Here is a 21,709-nt window from a genome sequence, read left to right as displayed (position 1 = left end):
TTTTAATAACTTAAGTAATGGCACTATAGTCACTTAAAAAGAATATTTAAGCAAATATATAAAACTTTATTATAAATAAGTATGTGTATGTTCTTCAGATCTAATTATATATTTTACAGAAATTTGTATAACTACATCAAATTAGGAAAAGCAAAACAAACATTTCATGCACACCTGTAAGAGGGCAGATAGAAAAACCCATTATAGAAATCTAGTCGGGAGACACTCTTTCTACCTGTGCCATTGCTCCTACATGTTCCTCAGAGAAAGGCTCAGGCAGTAGCAATAATGATAGAAAAACAGTAAAATCCAGAAGCTCAAAGTCTGAAGACATGCAAAACATTTTAAAATAGAATGGAGGAAGATTTTCAATCTAGCAGAAGTGGAACTCGATTTGTTACCTGAAGGAGGAGGTGGTCTCTGGGGGGGAGCAGGGCGCGCAGGAGGGGCAACCGGGCGGGGAGGAGGAGGCCTCTTGGGCTCTAGGGGCTGAGAATCTCTTTGCTGCTGCTGGGCTGCTGGTAGAGTGTCAAGAGGAGAACCTAAAAAAGTACACGAGGTAAGATCAGGTTCCATGTGGGTGTGAGCACAAGGTATGGTACTTCCCAATACGTATGATGAATTGATTTTGCTCATTTTCTCCCTTTGTACTGTAGTGTACTGACAAGCATTTTTATTATCAATAACGTAAGCAGTTCTGCCATTAAATTCCCCTCTGGTATCACGGAAGCAATAGTGCTCGCTCTGCATGAATGCCTTACCTAGACCCCAAGTGCTGGGAGCTGATGTACTGAGTGGCCCGATCAAGAGGGCACAAAGCGTTGGTTGAATAAGGTCATTTGTAGTCTACTGGGCCATACAGAGAAGAAAAAAGGAGTCTCTTCTTTTCTTTACACCTTAGCTTATCTTAAATTAATCTAATGAAGCCAGTCCTCTAAGAGTTGTATGGGAGAACTGGAGAAATTTACGAAATGGAGGACAGCTTCTGGAGATATTGGGAAGCACAGAACAGTGATTTAGTCATGCCACATAACAACTTCCAGGACGAATCTTCCAATTTTGAAGGATTAATGACTCTTAAATTTGAATTCAAAAAGATTTTTTGTCTCTTTTTGCTTCATACCATAATACAGGTTATGTCTAGGTTATATATAGATATAGCCCAGATGGTTTTGAGTGTTTACTCTAATAGAAAAACAACAATTTTAAGAGCTGGATAAACCTGAACTCATAGAAAAAAAGGTTTAATGAAAACCTCATCTAATGAAAGTGATGATGAATTTCCTTTCCACTTAGGGCTTACCATCTACAGGTATCCTCTTTTGTGCGCACAGAAAACACAGTATAGATCCAAAGGCATCAGAGATTTGACCATCTAAAATCAAACAGATCAGCTAAGGCAAGTCACAGAAAACTTGAAAGAAAATACATACTTTGTGAAGTTGGGTGTCCCGGAGTTCTCGATGGTGCTCGACTTGGTCTTACGGGAAGGGACGGTATGGGGCCCTCTGATATGGTTGGTGACTGGCAGGGACTGGTCCGGGGCGAAGAGCTCGGCGAAGTGCCAAGGCCAGAACCTGAAGACAGCTGGAGGTGCTGGGGAAGAATTTCCTCAACTTCAGCACTGTAGTCATCGACATCACCTAAGGAAATTAGGTTATTAAAATTAGCACCATTTTCACTTTCTCAGAGGTTTGTTTTCACCAATCTCAGAAGCTCATTTTCAAGGGGTTCATTATAACACTGCAAACATGTAGAGGTTAAGCATGGAGACATACATAAACATTTATATGTACAGAACTAGAATTAGTGCAAACACCCTTATAGATGATGTAACTAAAGAGAGCGACTCCCTCAGAGCACCAGGATGCCAGTGGAGACTAACACCTGGAGTGGCGCTGACACACCAGCTTCCAGTGTTCCAAGGAGCAGTGATCTCAGCATTGGCTGACTCAAAAGTTTACTGCTCTCCTTCCAAACCTTCCTACTTTCTCCATGGAACGGCTCCCTCCCCACTGCCTTCAACTCAGCTCCAGCCCTTACAGCAGACAGGCTCTCGGACAGCTCCATACCCTTTCCCAAAAGTCTCTTCATGCTCCTTCCCCTGTGCTCTCCTGGGGCCTCCCCATGCCCCTCCTTCTCAGGGTTGGAAAGTAGAGTAAGGGTCCCCTCGCAACCTGATTCCAATTTCAGAACATTAAACTTCCAATCCTGACCACTAAGGGCTACTTCTTTGAGGCTATGCCTGCAGGAATTTATGTTACTGCTCCCCACACCCCCTTGCTGCCCCAATCTCCAGCCTCCCTCTGGCGGTGACTTGAACGCACTCATCAAGGACTAAGCAGAGAGCAGGATGATAGTCGCGTCCTACCATCTCTCTGGGTGACATCAAAATCCATGTAGAAGACACATCAACAACTGAAAACCCTTGGTCTTGTCCTTACACTCTCTTCCACTCAAATACACACAGCCCTCCCAGGTGCACTAGCTCTGACATATTACTCCAACCCTAGCTCCCAGCCTTTCAGTTCTCTCCCGCAGTGACTCTTCCCTCTTGAGACTTTATCAGGATCCAGGCCTTTGATCCCTCTCCTTTTAACCCCTGTGCCATTCTGCTTCTCGGAATCTGTCTTCGGCTTCAGTGGTGCTTCAGCTCGGCCACCCCCGTGGCACATTCTTCTGTCCCACCCACATCAGTTCCATCACGGCACCAGGGCTGCCACTGGAGAGAATCCCATGGTGCTGGCCATTGTGGTCGCATTAAATTTGCAATTTTCAGCCTCCTCTGGGACCCCAAAGCTGCCTGGTAATTTCATGACTGGCTCTCTGCCTCTCCCCACCGCCCCCCAACTCCTTCTAAGGAGCTTTATCTGGAAACTTCTCAACTGTCCTGACGCTGTGGGTTGCCCTACTCCTGCAGATAACCTCAACTTTGAACACTTCTCAAAGGAAAGAGAAGTCTTAAGATGGGACCCCCCGTCCCCCCTGCAACGACCTGCAGCCAAGCCGGAGTCTAACCCCACGGCTGCACTCAGGTCTTTGTGGCTCAGCCCACCCCGTTTTCTCAGGGACCTGCTCTATCACCCCTTCTGCCCAGCTGGTCCCCAACATCAGCCCTTCCCATGGCACGAAGCACTCCCAAGCCTTTCTCATTTCGAGAACAGCGCGGCGCAACCCCCCCCTCCCACTCCCCAGCCCCCAGCTTAGCTTCTTTAAAGAGTCTGTAGACACTCTCCACTTCTGCACCTTCTAGCCACACCTCAATTTACCACCATCTGGCTTCCTCGCTGCACCGCAAGTCCTCTCATGAGTGTGACCAACAGCCTCCGTCACTGTTATTACACCCAAAGGGCAAGTTGTCCCCATGTCTCCTCATCCATCTGAGACGCAGGACTCCGCTCACTGTGCCTTCCTTGTTACCATTTCTTTCTTGGTTTTTTAGGTCCACCTCTTGCCTCTTGGACAGTGCTAGTTGTTTCTTTTTAATTTCCTTTTGTGAGCAGCTGCCTTCTGCCTGTGTTTAAAATCTGGGTTTCTCTGTTCATTCCCAGGACCAGTTTTCTCCCATCCTTATACAGTCCTTCTGGCCAAACCAGTGCAAACCTGTGACTTGAGCTGCCATTAGAGCTGTCCTGTGGGCCCAGAGCGCTCTGCAGAGTACCCGCCTCACGCACCCGCAGCCTACATGTGAGCCCGGGTGCTCCAAAGATACCTCAGCTAGACATGAGCCAAACCAAATTCATCTTCTACCCCACACGGCTCCCCTGCTTGATTTCTTTCCTCTCTTTTACTCCCTCATGAGCATGCTTACGGAAGAGGCTGGAGCCTTTTTCCTCTTCGGTCCCTGCACCTTCCTTCTTCCTGGCTCACCCTCTCCACCTTCCCTTATCTGATTTGCACCCAGCCACTTCTGACTCTCAGTTCAAATTTCAAGCTCTCTGGGAAACTTGCCCTACTTCTCAAATCCGAGGTAGGCCACCGTCCCGTCCCGTGAACTACTGCAGTGCCATTCATGACCGTATCTCTGTGACCTGTCACTGCCAGCTCACTGGTAACACTGCCAAGTTAGGAATTCTGGAAAGACAAGTCAGACATCTGTTGCATTTTCAGCACCCAGTGCGCACCTGGCACATACAAGGTCGGACAGAAATGTATGGACTAAGTCAAGGAATGAACAGAGAAACATGAAAGCTGGAGATGTCCTGTACAACGCTCAACTCTTAAATGTGTTCTGTGGGATGTGCATGGCCTCACAGTATGATATATGCTCATTTTATAAGCTAAGGGATGCGCTGTCATGGAAATATGCCTGAGTAACATAGCACACGGCATGAGAAAGTGCCGGCATGTCTTGATGACATTTAAGGAAATTATTATCCAGATAACTAGGAACTAAATGCGAAATCTGAAATGGCCACATTTATATGGGTCCGTTCAAATACATGTGTTCCTAGTGTCCTCGAGAATCTTTTTAAAATTGCTTTGAAATATCTTCTTTTGTAGTAAAAACTCTGAATGCCATTCTGTTGTTAGAACACCCACTTTGAACTTCTACTTTTCTACCTTAACCACAACTAGTGGGACCAAACTAACAGCAGAATTATCAATTCATGCTCTGAGCACAGAGGGACATAAACTCACACTTGTAAAGCTCTGACTTTAAATGGAAGAATGGCAAATACATTTGCTACCTGAAGTCCAGGTACAGGCAAAACAGACAATGTAATGCAAAACAAAATCTAATTCTGCTCTGTGTGTTACAAGAACACAGAGATGGAAAAACCTGGAGACTAAGTGCTGATGGGAAAGGACATTTATCTAGAAGCACAGAAGTACATGTGTTCCATAAACAAACCTTCCATATCGAAATCTGCTGTGACCTCCGCATCTTCTCCAAGCAGGGTGGAGCTTGTCGATGATGGCAAGGCAACATTTATTTTCTCTAAACTCATTTCCTCCTCCAAATTTTTGATCCAGTCTGGACTTTTTAAGGTAATAGTTATAGTCCGACCCAATAACTAGTTGATTAAAAGAGATGGAAAATAAAAATTCATTAGCATGAAAATTATCTTGGAATGAAGAAACTGCTATGTTACACTATGTTAGTTACACTATGCAATAAGTTTAGGCTTAATTCAGCTAGACTCGATTCAACACGTACTGCCTCACACATACTGAATTTTTAAGTAGCTTAAACATTGCTGATTTTCCCTTTAAAAGCCCATGTTGCTCAATCTAAGGTCTTCTCTTCTGGAGTGCACACAGATTAGGTTTCTTCTGCTGTAGCCAGTGTCTTTGCCTGGCCAGATGTAAATTCACTGAAAATTGTGCCACATAATTTGATACTTCCTTTGATTCTGATCCACAGATTAAGTAATTGGTCCTACATGGAACAATTACAGAAGAGACGACTTGGCATTCTGCCTTTCCTATAAATGTGAGCAGCTTTTAGACCAAAGTATAATCTACAACAGCCAAACACATTATAATTAAGTCACACTGTCCTGTTGACATATTCAAAAAACAGTTTCAAAAAACTTGCAGACAGCCACAAGACTCCTTGGTCAAACAGAGGCTGTGCACTAGAAAGACAGTGTCTTTTAAAATCCATGCCATGTAACAAACTTGCTTTCTAAAACCTAAGCTCTCTCCTACACAGTTTCAACTTCCTTCCTTTAAAGTTTAAGCTTCTGGAGTATATAAAATAAGTGAACTTTTCTGGTATTTCCAAAGGAGCTGTGTGGCTGTGCCCAACATGCTGTGAAGACAGCTGGCCCCTTTGTGGGTACAGATCTTGCTCGGCTCAATGTGCTACCGACATGAGAATTCCTTGAAGGCACGGGATGGAGACACTGAAAGCTGCTGGCCAGAATGGTACAGTCTTTTTTTTTTTTTTTTAAAGATTTTATTTATTTGACAGAGAGAGACACAGTGAGAGAGGGAACATAAGCAGGCAGAGTGGAAGAGACAGAAGCAGGCTTTCCGCTGAGCAGGGAGCTGGATGCAGGCTCAATCCCAGGACCCTGGGATCATGACCTGAGCTGAAGGCAGACGCTTAAGGACTGAGCCACCCAGGAGCCCCAGTACGGTCATTTTTTTTTTTTTTTTTGAAAGATTTATTTGACAGAGAGAAAGAGATCACAAGCAAGCAGAGAGGCAGGCAGAGAGAGAGGGGGAAGCAGGCTCCCTGCTGAGCAGAGAGACCAACATGGGGCTCGATCTCAGGACCCTGAGACCATGACCAGAGTTGAAGGCAGAGGCTTAACCCACTGAGGCAACCAGGTGCCCTTACAGTCATTTAGTACCCATGCTGAGCTTTGAAGTCAGTGTCCTAAGACACTAATAATCCTTTGCTTGTTTATCAGACCAAATGAATTCCATTTCAGAACTTGGCAACAGGCTTCATGGGTCTTTAAAGAACACGCTCAAGGGGCGTCTGGGTGGCTCTGTCGTTAAATGTCTGCCTTCGGCTCAGGTCATAATCCCATGGTCTTGGGATTAAGCCCCACATCGAGCACCACATCAAGCCCCACATTGAGCCCCTTGCTCTACGGGAAGCCTGCTTCTCCCTTACCCACTTCCCCTGCTTGTGTTCTCTCTCTCGAATAAATAAATAATATCTTAAAAAAAAAAAAAAAAGAACATGCTCAAGAAGGTCATCCTTTAGGTTTGCCCCACTTCAGCTATCTGCTTTCCCCAGCTCCTTCCCTGGAATGCAAGAGCTCTTAAGGATCTACATCCTAGAAGATTTGGGGCTGAAATAGTATTATTAACAAAGGCAACAGAATAGAGGTTTGGAAATGTCTAACTTTGAGAAGGACAAATTACACTTATTATATACTTTCCATAAACATAATTTTTATAGCATTTTCAAAATATTTTTAGGGTGCTAAGAGTGGGTATTTTCTAAGAGCCTAATACAGATAACTAGACTTGAGGGTGAGGGACAAGGCTGAAAAGGAGGGGAAAAACTGTAAACAAGGAAAATTAAACTATCAGAAAAAGACAAAAGAAATTCTCAGCAAGGGAGTAAGCTACCGCCAAGTTGAGAGTTGCTCTTAAATATTTATATCCTCATGGGATGAAGACATGCTTTAAAGAAACTAAAGCTAAAATTAAATTTAAAAATCAGCAATTTCCATACAGTTAAGATACAACGAAGTCACAAGATCGACAGGTAGGAATATGTGCAGCCCAAATGCAAAGGGCCTGAACTTTACACCAAGGCTGCTTCAGAAGATGAGTAAATACTCCGGGAAAAATAGGCTGAGGGCATATGCAGCTAGTTTAGAAAGTACCAATGACCAGTACATTAAGATAACCAGCAATGAAAATCCTAACGGAAGTGACATACCACTTCCGGTTTTTCAGGTTGTCCAAGTTACAAATTACCCAATACTGATTAGGATGTAGACATTAGGTAATCTGAGGCATAACACAATTAGACCCATACTTTCCGAAGAGCACCTCGGCAACAAGCATCAAACTGTAATATGCCTACATTCTCTCACACAGCAAATTTACATCTAGGAATTTATCCTAAGGTCAGGAATAAACAGGACAGGCACACAAAATTAGAGCATATAGAGGACTTTCCTGGAATGTTGGTTTTAATAATTAAATTTGGAAGCAATCTAGTTATTAATAAGGGTTTGTTAAATAAATTTACGTATCTATCTATAATGAAATTAATGCAGACCTTAAAAACATACTTCCTCATACAGAAAAATGTCCATGATACCATCTCAAGTGAAGAGGTAGTGAGAAAATAGCATTTACAACACAATCTTATTTGCGTCTGTGCTTGTGCATATGTATACATGTATATCCTGATTGTGTTACTATGTACACAACTGTATGTATAATCCTATTGGTTTTAATACACATGCATCTATGAAGGTTAAGAGAAATTATTTTGTAATGGTTGGATTATTATTATTATATAGTATTATATATTATTACTATATAGTATTCATTATTTTTCTTTATACTTTTCTGTATTTCATGATTTACTTTTACTTGAGTCTATTACTATTTCATTCAGGGAAAACAAGCATATAAAACCTATTTCAAAAGCAATGTATGTGTGGCAACTGTCCTTTTACTCCAAGGAAACTGAAGTAATGTGACAGAAAAGCAATCTCAGGGAAGACTTTATGAGGTGCCCACTGTTGGAGAAATTAGGTCTGGATTTTGGTCCTTCCTTCTAGTGACCATATACTTAGTAATTTAGGATCAGTCCAAAGCATTCAGAAAAAAATAGACAGACATAGCACTTTATAGAAGTAAAACTATTCCAGGCCGTTGATGTAAATTTCCTCCATCAATAACATTGTAAGTCACAGGTTAGGAATACCTCCACTAACTAAAACTTTCTAAAATATTTCAGTGGGATGAATTTGTTATCTTTGGGAATTATTTTATCTAACCCTGAAAGAAGTATCTGGGTACCATGATCCAAGACAATAAAAGCAGTTCCTAAGAATAAAGAGTACCTTGCTCCCTTGTTTAGTTGTAAATAAAGCATTTTCTTCCTCTGATATAAATCTTTCCTACCACGAATGACCCACAATATCTATCCCAATTAATAAAGTTTCCATGTAATAAAAATCTAGTTAGGTGATAAATATGTTTTCTTCTTAGTCTGTTACCAATGGTTAGTATCTTTAGGGAGGACCAAAATAATTCCTAGCTGGTTAGAAACCTAGTCTAAATAATAAATAATAAAGCATACCATATAGTCCTGCACTGGAAATACATTTAGATAATCTTGCAGCCTGTCTATAACAACATAATCTTTGGATACCTTATTTCAAAATGGTTTTGAATCTACAAATGCTGCCTTACCTCTTTACCATTTAGGTTCAGAACACTCAAGGCAGAGCTTCCCTCCAAAAATGTAACCCACATTTTATCTTCTACAAACCTTTAAGAAAGAGGAAAATAAAACATAAAAATTAGTCAATATCAACTAGCCCAACGACTAGCCCAATGACTATTAACAAGGGCCTATAGAGGCCAGGAAGTAAAAAACAAAAAAAACAAAACAAAAAAAAAACAGGGAGAGCAGTAGGGCCACTGGTGACCTGGAGAGGGCCCTCTTCCTCAGAAAGCTTCAAATTCAAATTTCTTTCAAATACTATGCTAAAAAAGCAGTCAGACCTGTGGACCTCCATTTGTGATCCCTGCTAATCTAATCCTTCATTTCACTGACAAGGAAAAAAAGGGCCAGAGGTTATAAGTGGCTTGTTCAAAGTGACCTTCTAAGGATAATGAGTTACAGGGCTAGAATCCAAGTCTCCTGGCCCTGCAGTCCAGAACTATGTATTTTCATGGTCTCAAAGACTTCCCTGAAGCAAATTTTCTTTGACCAAGAAATAAGATAGGGAGTTTTCATTAGAATATATATATATGGTTGGCCCCAAGGTACTTTACTTTATACTTTATTTTCTTTATTACTAACAGCCATCTACTCTCTTGCGACTTCAGTGATTCTAAGTTTGTAATTTTGAAATAAGAAACCCCAAAAGGAAAAAAAATTAAAAGGACTTTAGAACAAGTTCTGAATAAGATGATCACTGATACGTAATATTGTTATCATTAAAAAAAGAGGAAAACAAAAACATTACCTGTCTTACTTACAGAATAATTTTACACATTGAACTACTTCCAATTATATAAATCAAGATCAGAAATCCTTGCACATTTTTCAAAGGGGAAAACATGTACACGTACACACACACACACACACACACACACACACACACACTTAACCTAGGATTCAAAAGCATGGCTTATGGATATCAAGAGGAAGAGGCTGTATTCTCTTCCTATCTTTGCCTACTAGGGCAAAAGCTTCTAGATTTTTCCCCCAACTAACAGAAGTATCTACATTTGTTCTGTTTACATTTCCAGGGAATCTCTTATTTACAAATAAAGTCTATAATTTTTATTTAATAAATAAATTTCACTAATAATAATTTTATAAATCTCTCATTTACAAATAAAGTCTACAAATAGACTTTGGTCACTCCTTAACAGTTATATTATTCTAGACCAAAAGGCAGTGGTCAGTTTAGCTTCGCTGGTGACAGCAGTCCTCTCTTTGTTTACTTCCATTGTCTGTCTATTCTAACCTGGCTGTCTGCAGGTATAACAACTAGAATATTCCATGTATGGAGACAACCCGTAATTTTATAATGTTAGAATAATACCTTGGTTTGTTACCAATACTTTATTTCTTTTTTTTTTTTTAAGATTTTATTTATTTGAGAGAGAAAAAGTGAGAGAGAGAGAGAGAGACAGCGCACACAAGAGCGGGGTGAGGGGCAGAGGAGAAGCAGATTCCTTACTGAGCAAAGAGCCTGATATGGGACCTGATCTGAGCCAAAGGCTGTCGCCCAACCAACTAAGCTACCCAGGCACCTACCAATACTTTTTCAAACGATGTCAAGCACTGTGGGGAACGTTTTTGGCTCCCATTTAATACCAAATTTCTTCAAGACCGGGTCATAAAGATAGGTTGTTTTCCTGTATCAGAGACTTTCATCCCTAATGTACACTTTGGATTCTCTCTAGCCCAGTGTCATAATCTACATTTGCTCATGAGGACACTTGTCTGCCACTATGCTGCCCACACTGTGCTCCTGGTAGTTTGGCTTTCTGTGCTTGGCAAAGCTTACTGTCACCTGTAAACCTAGAGATTTCACTATGTACTTTCTAGTGCCTTAGGAGTTTAGAAATGTTTTATTTGAAAGCTTTGGGGAGGATCTTTGTTAAAAGATTTGAGGGATATATAAATGCAATTTCTTCTCTGGTTGCTCATTTGCTTTCTGAAAGGACTCTAGGTTTCTTGGGCCTGCTTCTCACTCTACAGAGAGCGCACCATCTTCAGTCTGTGGAGTACTGTTTAGGATCTAGGGAAGCCATTACACAATTCTCATCTTCCCAACTAGATGATAAGTAGGAATCGAGTCTTCAATTTTCCTCTGCTCTACCACAGCATCTAGTACAGAGATCTATCTACCAAACAGCTATAAAATGTACCTAAATGAGATGAAAAGCACCGAAAGGAATCAAACCTCTTCCCTATGAAATTCAAACACATACATGTCATTCAGTCTCTCAAAACTGCTGTACACTTGGAAGAGAACATTTTTTTTTTAAACAAGGAAAGAAGCATCTGCTTTTGCAAAAGGCAGATGGTTAAGTCAATGACAAAAACCAAGATTGAAATGGATAACTCCTGGCTGTTCATCTGGTGGTGCTGCTTCTCCATTAGTTGGAAAATTAAATGTACTTAAAACTACTTAAAACATGAAATTTCTTAAACTGAGGGAGGAAAAGTCACTCTAGTCTACTCCGAGCTCTCCTTATAAAAATGAAACAGTGATCGCAGCTTCATTTTGCCATGGGGCTTTGTTATATAGTAGATTGTATGGGAAGTTTAAGATACCACATCTAAATGTGCATGTATCTCTGTCATCAATTGTTCACATAAAGTTTTATTATTCAACTTCAAACTTTCTAACGAGAATTCAGTTTCAAAACCTATGACCTCTTTGAATAACATTTCTATAGTATGATCTTCCTATAGTTTGGAAATAAAACTACAGTTGACCCTTGAACAACAAAGATTTGAACTGCAGGTGTCCGCTTACGTGGATTTTTCCCGATACAGTACTGTACATGTCTCTTCTCTTCCTTACAATTTCAGTAACATTTTTTTTCTTCTACCTTATTTTAAGTATATAAGACATATGATATATAAAATCTGTTAATTGACTGTTGACATCATTGGTAAAGCGTCCAGTCCACAGCAGGCTATTAGTAGTTTTGGGGGAGTCAAAACTTCTAAGTGGATTTTCGACTGTAGGGGATGATCAGTGTCCCTAACTCCCCCATTATTCAAGCGCCAACTGTATTCATACGCTATTCAAACAATAACAAGGTAATTTCTAATATAGAAAATATTCAGGAGTCATGAGCTGCTTTTGGACGTGAAATATTCTACTCACCTTATCAGTATAACTTCTCCAAAATTTGTAAACTGCTGCAGAAGCTCATCAATCAAAGCATCATCGAAAAAATTATTTTCTGGGACAGAACTTTTGATTGAGACCAATACTGTACCATCTGGTGGACCCTGAACTGCAATTACTTCTTTATAAATGTTTTGCCTCTCTTCGGCTTCAACTTCAAATATATCTATATCAATCAGGGCAACGACAGGCCTTAAGGCATAAAGGAAGATGGATGTGTTAGAAATGTTTAAGAAGGGGTGTATTTCAAATAAATTTCAAGCACCATTAGAAATACCAAGACTGTTTAAACCTATGGTCAGAGGTCTTCAGCTCGGCTCTTCCGTAGTGCAGCAAAGTGCCCGGAGTCCAGGTGTAGAGGATTTTGCTTCCATCTTGAAAACTAGCATTGAGAAGATCTAGATCTTCAGCTGTAGTCAGAATAAAACACACACACACACACACACACACAAAGAGAAGCCACATGAGCATGACAGATCATGGGCAGCCAGGGGCGAGCTTCTTTGCTTTACTGGCTTCATCTGCCTGAGGCTGGGATGTCGCTACACCTGTACAGCAGCAGGAAGCCTAAATGCCTTTAAGTTAGCGGGGAATTTTGGTTAAATTATCATTTCATGCTTTACTTAGTCAAAATTAAGGCTTTACTTCTGAGATTACTGAAAGACCTGTGACTACATAGTGTTTCATAAGTAATTCAATGGACAAGTAGCCATTCATAGTATTTCCAAGCCAGATTAGTTATTCAAATTAAAAACCTTCATCAGCACTCCACCTATTTTAACCACTGAAATTCTCATAAAAATTTCATAAAAATGTTTCCTTGCTTCTCTCTATGTGAAATTATGTCACTGAAAGAAAATAGACTAAAAAATTAAATTATTGTAAGCAAATCTGAGAATATTTTTTAAATTGTTTTTTATTTCTTCTATTCTAGAAAACCTGGGTTGAAAAAAGCAACCCTCCTCCCTTGATATTTACATCATTCTCTTCTTCCTCATAAAATTTGCATTAGCTCATTTACATGAAGAAGTCCATGTCCCAACCTGATCTATCAAAAGGCCACTTCCTTCTTCTCCAGAGGACACGGTCTGTCCAGGCAGGGGTGCGGCACTTTTCACTGGTGTCATAGTCGTCCGAAAACAAGTCATATTTGTATGTCGGAGCAAAGGTTACTTTTCCTTCTAAAAATCCTCTAAAAATCTAAAACATATATAAAATCAGTTATTCGGAAAAAAAAAAAAAAGAGAGAAGGTCCTGTTTTCATTCAGACAAGCCATTCATTAAATGTCTATTATATGCTGGAGATTCACACAAAATTTGTGGGTCCATCAGATGAATACTTTTTACTGAATGGCACAAAGGTTGAGAAAAAATAACCGAGGACTGTTCATGCCACTTGTTTGACCTTTGATAATACAAAGTGAAAAACATGAAGAAGGGAATTCTACCAGACCTTTGAGCTTTAAAAGACACTTACAACTATAATGGATTTTAGAAATCCTATAGTCTGACATCTAATTCTCAAATGAGGAAGTAAGACCTAAGTCAGATGATCATGAAGGCAGCATATCAAGCGTCCTCAGTTACCTCTTACTTAAAAAAAAAAAAAAAAAAATTATTTTAACCTTCCAAAATTTTGTGGTTGTAAGTTTTAAAAAATAAGTTTTAGAAAGGCAGATGATATAAGAAACTAAAGAATAAATAAAGCAGATTACCACAGGGTCTTAAAGCCAAAAAACAGGGGCTCTGAAGACTAAGATTCCAAATTCACTATTTTTGAAAAAGAAAGAATCAAAAATGTATACTCTTCCACTTGAAGGTGAATCTTACAGAGACCTTAATATATTTTTCCTCCTGGGAATTATTACAAGTCTTCTTTTTCTTTTTTTTTTTAATTTTTTTTAAGAAAAGGTAATTCTGTATATGTTAGAGACATGTATTTTAAGTATAAAGAGACTCCAAGAGCCTGGGTGGCTCAGTTGGTTAAGCACCTGACTCTTGATTTTGGCTCAGGTTATGATCTCAGGGTCGTGAGATCGAGCCCTGCCATAATGCTCCATACTGGGTATGGAGCCTGCTTGGGATTTTCTCTCTCCCTTTCCCTCTGTTCTCCGACCCCCCTCCCCTGCCCCAGCCTTCTCTCCCCATCTCAAAAAAAAAAAAAAAAGAAAGAAAGAAAGAAAGAAAGACAGAAAGAAAGAGAGAGAGAGAGAGAGAGACACTCCAAGAGATTCAAGAAAAGAAAAAAAGGAAAGCAGGTCTCATAACAAAAGATTCCCTTCTCCTCAATGCAAGTATCTTCTTAAATATGTATATACCTGACCAGCATTTTTTTGATTGATAAGCTGATCTCCTGCTATCAGAGAATCCCAATTTTGCTGTCTTATCAGCTCTTTAACTTCTTCATTAGGCAGATCAATGCGGTAGTTGAAATCACCACACCAAAATACGTAGTCATGGGAAAACAGCATCCTTCCCTGAAGGCAAGGAGAAGGGATTTTAGATTCTCAACAGTCAATCTGAAAAATGTTTTACAACTATTTCTTTGCCTCAGATATGCTCGCCTTCCCCTGGCCAGGCCCTATTTATGTGACCCAAGACTAATAACACATGAAACTTCAATTTAGGTGAACACTGGTGATGTTCCTAGGAACTACCATATGTTTTCAAAAACTGACAGAGAATTTGGGGTAAATTAAAGTACACATTTCAAAGCTTCATCTTCAAGGACAAGCAGTAAGAGCTTACCATCGGAAAACTCAACTTCCGTGCTATTTCTATAAAATCTTCGTTTCTTTCTTTGACTTGTGATTGTCCTGCAGCAAAGTGGCTACAGACGAAGCAGAGGCTTGTCGTATGGAATAGCATTCGTATCGCGACTGCTCCCTTATTTCCAGTGGCGCCTCCCATTCCAGTCTTCACAGTATCGACCGCAACATCCCTTCAAAACAGAAGACTCTAAATCAAAGAGGGGAGCTACCAAGAGTTCTGTGCATGTCAGAAATTAGGAATGTCTACGACAGAAAGATAAAACTACAGTTTGAGGACAAGGCTATGCAACAGTATGGTAAAACTCTTAGTGACTCTTTATCAAAAACACACTGGAAACCAAAATGCAGGAGTAAAGTGTTTTTTCTGAAGCAACGAACATGCCAGGTCTTTTCCTTGTCACGTGGTGGTCGGAAGGAGCCTCTGGAGATGCTGTTTACTGACCTGATGAAAGGAGCATGTTGTGGTCTGATAAAAACAAACAGGCAGACGCCCACCAACTGCTCCGAGGCCAGCAGCACATACTTGTTGTCTCTGCTGATGGTCTTCTGTAGCTCCACGGCCCACAGCTTCTGGTTTGTTGTGCTGGCAGAAAATATGACAAAGGGAATCTTCTAAAAGACATTGACAATACAGCCTACTTTACAAGGCAATTGTCAATGACATCTTTCTATACCCAAATTTCGTAAGACTACCAAATAGTCATGAAATCCACACTGACGGAAATCTTGCTGTAGGCTGGTTTTCTGTTGCTTTTAAAAAGAAAACCCTGGGGCGCCTGAGTAGTTCAGTGGGTTAAGCCTCTGCCTTCGGCTTGGGTTATGATCTCAGGGTGCTGGGATCGAGCCCCACATTGGGCTTTCTGCTCAGTGGGGAGCCTGCCTCCCTCCCCTTCTCTGCCTGCCTTTCTGCCTACTTGTGATCTCTCTCTCTCTCTCTGTCAAATAAATAAATAAAATCTTAAAAAAAAAAATTTGGCCAAAAGAATACCATACTTCAAAGTGCAGAACTCTTTTACGGAGGAAACCTGAGCATCCTGACTAAACGAGTGCTCACGATCTGAGTGAGCTCCAGTTACACTTTAGTACTCATTAGAACAGAGGAGTACGTGCTTCCAGACACTCCGTCCCCTCTCTTATTTTTCTGTACTATAATGAATGTCTTTTAAAAACTTCCCATGGAAAACTGTAAACATGCACAAAAAAGAGAGAACCCTAAGAGAAAGCACCATAAACCTATTACCTAAGGTAGCTTCAACAGTTATCAACATTTTGCCAATCTTTTTTCTTTCATCTCCCCTCACTTATGTGTGTGTGTGTGTGTGACTATATTAAACCAAATATAAAACAAATGCCATTCGCTCATATGTACTTTAGAATGCATCATCTAACGCGATAGACAGTTTTATTTTTATATAATCACAATGCCCTTATCACACAATTCCTTAATACCATCTAATACTCAGTTCACATTTAAATTTTCCTAATTATCTAAAAAATGTCTTCTCACAGTTTTGTTTTGTTTTTTTATTTATTTACTTGACAGAGAGATAGAGAGAGCACAAGTAGGCAGAGGGAGAAGGAGAAGCAGGTTCCCCGCTGAGTAAGGAGTCTGATGCGAGGCTCAATCCCAGGACTCCGGGAATGTGACCCAAGCCAAAGGCAGACGCTTAACGACTGAGCCACCCAGGTGCCCCTCAGAGTTGGTTTCTTTTTTCTTAAGATTTTTATTTATTTATTTGATAGACCGAGATCACAAGTAGGCAGAGAAGCAGGCAGAGAGAGAGGAGGAAGCAGGCTCCCTGCTGAGCAGAGAGCCCAATGTGGGGCTCGATCCCAGGACCCTGGGATCATGACCTGAGCTGAAGGCAGAGACTTTAACCCACCGAGCCACCTAGGCATCCCCACAGTTGGTTTCTTTAAAATAAGGTCCGGGGGGCCCCTGGGTGGCTTAGTTGGTTACGCAAATGACTCTTGGTTTTGGCTCGGGTCATGATCTCGAGCCCCACATCAGGCTCTATGCTCAGTGTGGAGTCTGCTTGAGATTCTCTCCCCCACCCTCTGCCCTTTCCCTGCTCGCTCACTCACTCACTCTCAAATCAATAAAATCCAAAAAAGACTAAAATCAAACAGGGTCCAAATAGGGTCCACACACTGCATTTGCTTGTTATAGCTCTTGAATCTTTAATAGTCTCTCAACCCTCGCCACTCCATCCCCTTTCTAATGCTATTTTATTTTTTAAGAAGTTGGGCCATTTGTCAGTAAAATGTTTGACAGCCTGGATTTGACTGATGTGTCTTCACAGGATTTTGACTTGTCCCTCTAACTCTTGCATTTGCTTTAAACTGGTTAACGTAGAAGCTTAAGAAACCCATTCAAATTTATTTGTTTTGGCAAAAATAACCTCATGGCTAGTGCGGTCCCCCGTGCATCAAAGCAGGCAGTACTGAACCTCTGTGCTGTTACAGAAGATCTGCTGTGCACACTCTGACAATCAGATCAACAGGTCCCCGTTAATCCCGCTAGAGTCTTCACATCTATTGGTCACTGCCATTACTTCATGAGGGGCTGCACGGCTTTGATTTTGTAAGTGCAGCATTCCACAGGCACTGTCCGAAGTTAGAACTCTTCTCTAAAGAACTTTCCTCAACTATTCCATTAGTCTGAAACACAGTTCATATAAAGAAGGTAGCATAAATGCCTGGGTCTTTATAAATTTTCAGATTAATAAGCTTGAACCTCCAAAGCACCCCCAAGAACCTCTAAAGGGAGCAAAAAAGTGTGTTCTCAGAGTTCCAGGCCACACATGATGAGCGGAAAGCCAGAATATGACCTCACGCCCATTTATCTAATCTAACACCACCATACCACCTCCAAAACACATACCAGCACATGGATTCTCTTCTACTACCTACCATAATCCTACCACTACAACTTGCGTTCTGAGAAGAGAATGATGGCTTTCATCTCTTTATCCAGCTCGCTTCTCAGGCCCAGTGAACCCTACCTGATCATTCTATTTAAACTGCATCCCCCCCGACTCCACATGCCTAAGCCCCTTTACCTGTCTTTATTTTCCATTCCACTTCTACCACGCTACATACAAGCACACCTTGTCTTACTGTGACTTGCTTTATTGTGCTTCCCAGCTATTGTGTTTTCTACAAATTGAAGGTCTGCGGCAACCCTGTGTCAAGCAGGCCCATCAGTGCCATTTTTCCAACAGCGTTTGCTTACTTCCTGTCTCTGTGTCACATTTTGATAATTCTCACAAAATTTCAAACTTTTTCATTTTTATTGTATTTGTTATGGTGACCTGTGGTCAAAGATTAAGACTAGCGGAAAGCTCAGATGATGATAAGCATTTTTTAGCAAAGAAGTATTTTTTAATTCAGGTGTGTATGTTGTTGGTTACACATAATGCCATCGCACACTTAGAAGAGTACAGTATAGTGTAAACTTAAATGCATCGGGAAGCCAAAAAATTCATTTGACTATGTTTACTGCAGTATTTGCTTTAGTGCAGGTTGAGAATTGAGCCTGCAATATCACTTTAGGTGAGAAAAAAAATGCCTATTTTTATTCTGAAAATCTTTAAAAAAAAGTCAGATTTTAAAAGATTTGCAAGGGGGCACCTGGGTGGCACAGTTGGTTAAGTGATGCCTCTCAGTTTTGGCCCAGGTCATGATTTCAGGGTCGCAAGATGGAGCCCCACATCTGGCTCCATGCTCAGTGCAGAGTCTGTTTAAGATTCTCTCTCCGTTTCCCTCTGCCCCTCCCTGCCCCTTAAATAAATAAATAAATCTTAAAAAAAAAAAAAAAAAGCAACCTTTAGATATATTACCCCAATCTATCTTTGTAAGAACTACTTAGTTATCTGCCTTCCATGTCCCTCAACTAGACAATTACCTCATTGACTTACCTTGCATTCACAATGTTTCCAGCATTCAACTCAACCATTTCTTCAAAACCAATTGCAAATATATCAGTTGGCTTACTTCTTTTATCTACAATTAAGCAACCAAAACAAACTTTTAAAAGGTAGCCTTAATCAAATGGCACCCCCCCAAAAACCCAGCACAACTAAGACCACCAAACCTCATAAAATTCCATTTTTTGTGTTTTACGTGTAACCAAATTCCAATTATAGGCAAAAACAACGAATGGGACAAAATTACTTTAAATTTATATTCTAGTCAGGCTTCCTAAGTTTGCTTCTTTAAGACTGTTATTCATTTTGAAGGAATTCTTGCTAAAATCTGCACTATGGGCACCATAGTGTTTCTCTAAACAAGCCACTTCTCAAAGGCTGAAGTGAACAAAAAATGGGGAAGGGATTCTTCAGAAAAGGCACAAAGAGGCTGAGAAATCAGCTCAAATTAGAGATAATAGGAGGGATTTTTCACAATCAAATATGAAAACTAGAGGCTTGACCTTTTTACTATTTCCTTGGTAGAAGAATCCAAGAAAATTAATGGCGATCCAGGTGTTAAGCTGTACCCCCTCTGTTTCAGCCATTAGCGCTCTCCCAACAGACAAGGAAGACGAGAGAACAGGAGCTACCTGAGATAAGCAGCCCAGGGGTACTTGGGTGGCCCAAATATTCAGAAATGAAGGTAAGTAGCTAGAAAGGGCCTATAAATAGTATGAACTGGGAAAGGAAACAAATAAAACTCTTTATTGACTGCTATTATGTGCAAGGATTATACATGCCTCATCTCATTTACCACATACTTTATAAGACAAGATTATTTTTGTCCTTTAGTTGCAGACAAGATCCTGAGGCTGTGGAGAACCTAAACAACTTGCCTCCAAATTTACATAAACTGTGGGGTGGCACAATGACGCCAGAACCAAATCGCCAGAATTCAAATTCTGGTTTTGCCATTGGTAACCACACCCTTGGGCAGGTCACCTCCCCTGCTGTGTCTTGGTTTCTTCATCTGTGAAATTAGAATAATAAGAGTGTCTATGCAGTAGGTCTGTTACGGGGAATAATGTACAGTACTTACAGAATTGTGGTGTTAGCTGTTATTTTATTATTATAACTATGACGGCAACTACAATGTCAAATTAGGTTCAGTGTAAGTGAAAAGGGCATTTTAATAGATGTCCGGGGGGAAAACCTCAGGGTTTGAGATGTAACTGATTGCAGATAACTACAAACAGGAAAACCTGTATCTCACATTTCTTCCTATGCACCTCGCCTTATACATATTACTTGCTGGCTGTGTACCATTTGCAAAAGGAATTCGAAGTGACTTTTAAAAAAAAGAAGGCAGCCTCAAATTCAGGATTCTAATAAAAAATCTAAAAAAGCATCCTCAGCTCAGTGTTTGGTTTGGGCTATTAATGACAACCAAGTTTTTCCAAGGATAAAATCAGTACTGTTAAGTTACAAAGTGCCAACAAATGTCACAACCAGTTTTGTAAGATTTTTCATAATCTACCCCAAATACTTACCTTAGTAACTAAACAGCTAACTAGATTTGAAAAAATGGAACATACTAGGCTTAAAAAATCATCAATTACAAATAATCTTGCTTTGTGTCCGTTTAAAAGATTAAGAACCAGTTTTTCTTATATGCGTGGTTACCCTTAAAGGTTTGGCCTTCACACTTAAAAATCCAAGTTTCTTTTATAGAGTAACGCATATTATGATGCGTTACATTTGTTTTATAGATTAATAAATCACAGTGAGGATTTAGTAAGTGAATCCATATTATAAAAAGCGGACCTTGAAACTCCTGGATGCCAGCTAACTTGGGTGCATCGAGAAGCCAGTCGGTGAGTGTCTGATTCTTAAAAGCTATGCTACGAAACTGCTTCCCACCATTCACGTTCCAGGTTCCGACACACACTCGGATCTTCTTGGGCTTTGAATACTTGTAGAAATTCTCACACATGCTCTTGAGTACTTTGGAAGATGCTAATCAAAAAGAAGACATTAACAGAATCTTAGCTGCATTAAACCACTTTTAGAAATTGATTTTTCTATCTGAGAAAAGATGGATGGGAAGTACCATTATCATCATAAGCACGAACAAGCATAAGACACATGCAGAGCCCAGCACGATGCCAGTAACCGACAAGATTTTTTTTTAATTTGACATTTACTACAATAGTCACAGTAAAAATGCTATTACAGGTTTATTGCAACAATGTAAAACATGCAGAAAAGTTCCATTTCAATGAAGTAGTAGATTGTTTTACAGTGTATGAAACTAGAGACTCTACATTTTTAGGAATATAGCCATTGATTTTCATCTATTTTTCATTTAAAGGCTGGTAAAAATATAAATCTTATTTCTTATTTCCAAACAAAAACATCTAAGAACATTTACATTTAAGATTCTAGCTACTGACAGGTGGCTTGATGAAAAATGGCTCCCTGACAAAAACACAAATTATGTATACTAATGAGACTTCAGAGATTGAAGTCACTACAAAATTCTTCCCATCTCACTGGGAGTAGTAGCCAAAGTCCTTAACAATGGCCTACAGAATGAACACTTAATTGGCAATTGGTAAGAGGAAAAGGAAATCACAACCCTAAACAACCCACATTGCCATCCTGCCCTCACTGGCTACCTCTTCCCTATCGGCTCCCTGCTCAGCCACTGACTCCCTGCTGTTTCAGTAAGAAGCCAGCCTGCTTCTACCCATAAGGCCTCTGCACCTGTTTCCACTGCCTGCAACATTCTTCCCCTTGACTCCTTTGGGTCTCTAAGTTCCAGTGAGGCTTTTCCTGACCATCTTATTAGAATTTGCATTCTGTCCCTAACCTTCCGCATCCCTTCCTTGTTTTATTTCTCTCTATAGCATTAATCACATCTACAAACTGAGTTTTATTTATTTACGCTGTAACTATCTGTCTCCCCTATCAAGAGTGGAAGTTC

The 21,709-nt window shown here is 40.3% G+C and overlaps 1 protein-coding gene across 1 annotated transcript in view; it reads right to left on the bottom strand.

Annotated features, from left to right (window-relative positions):
• SYNJ1 (synaptojanin 1) overlaps positions 1–21,709 on the bottom strand; it is an 85,313-nt gene that overhangs the window by 15,771 nt on the left and 47,833 nt on the right. The window contains 12 exon segments of the mRNA XM_047720956.1: positions 402–542; positions 1,434–1,643; positions 4,856–5,018; positions 8,848–8,926; positions 12,018–12,233; positions 12,334–12,451; positions 13,085–13,241; positions 14,360–14,518; positions 14,790–14,982; positions 15,255–15,395; positions 18,733–18,817; positions 20,548–20,739. Of these exon segments, the coding sequence (XP_047576912.1) occupies positions 402–542; positions 1,434–1,643; positions 4,856–5,018; positions 8,848–8,926; positions 12,018–12,233; positions 12,334–12,451; positions 13,085–13,241; positions 14,360–14,518; positions 14,790–14,982; positions 15,255–15,395; positions 18,733–18,817; positions 20,548–20,739 (1,854 nt within the window).

This window comes from Lutra lutra, chromosome 1, assembly GCF_902655055.1.
Source record: "Lutra lutra chromosome 1, mLutLut1.2, whole genome shotgun sequence".
Taxonomy (NCBI): Eukaryota; Metazoa; Chordata; class Mammalia; order Carnivora; family Mustelidae; genus Lutra; species Lutra lutra.
The sequence above is the reverse complement of the archived record's forward strand: the minus strand, read 5'-3'. Positions and strand labels throughout refer to the sequence as shown.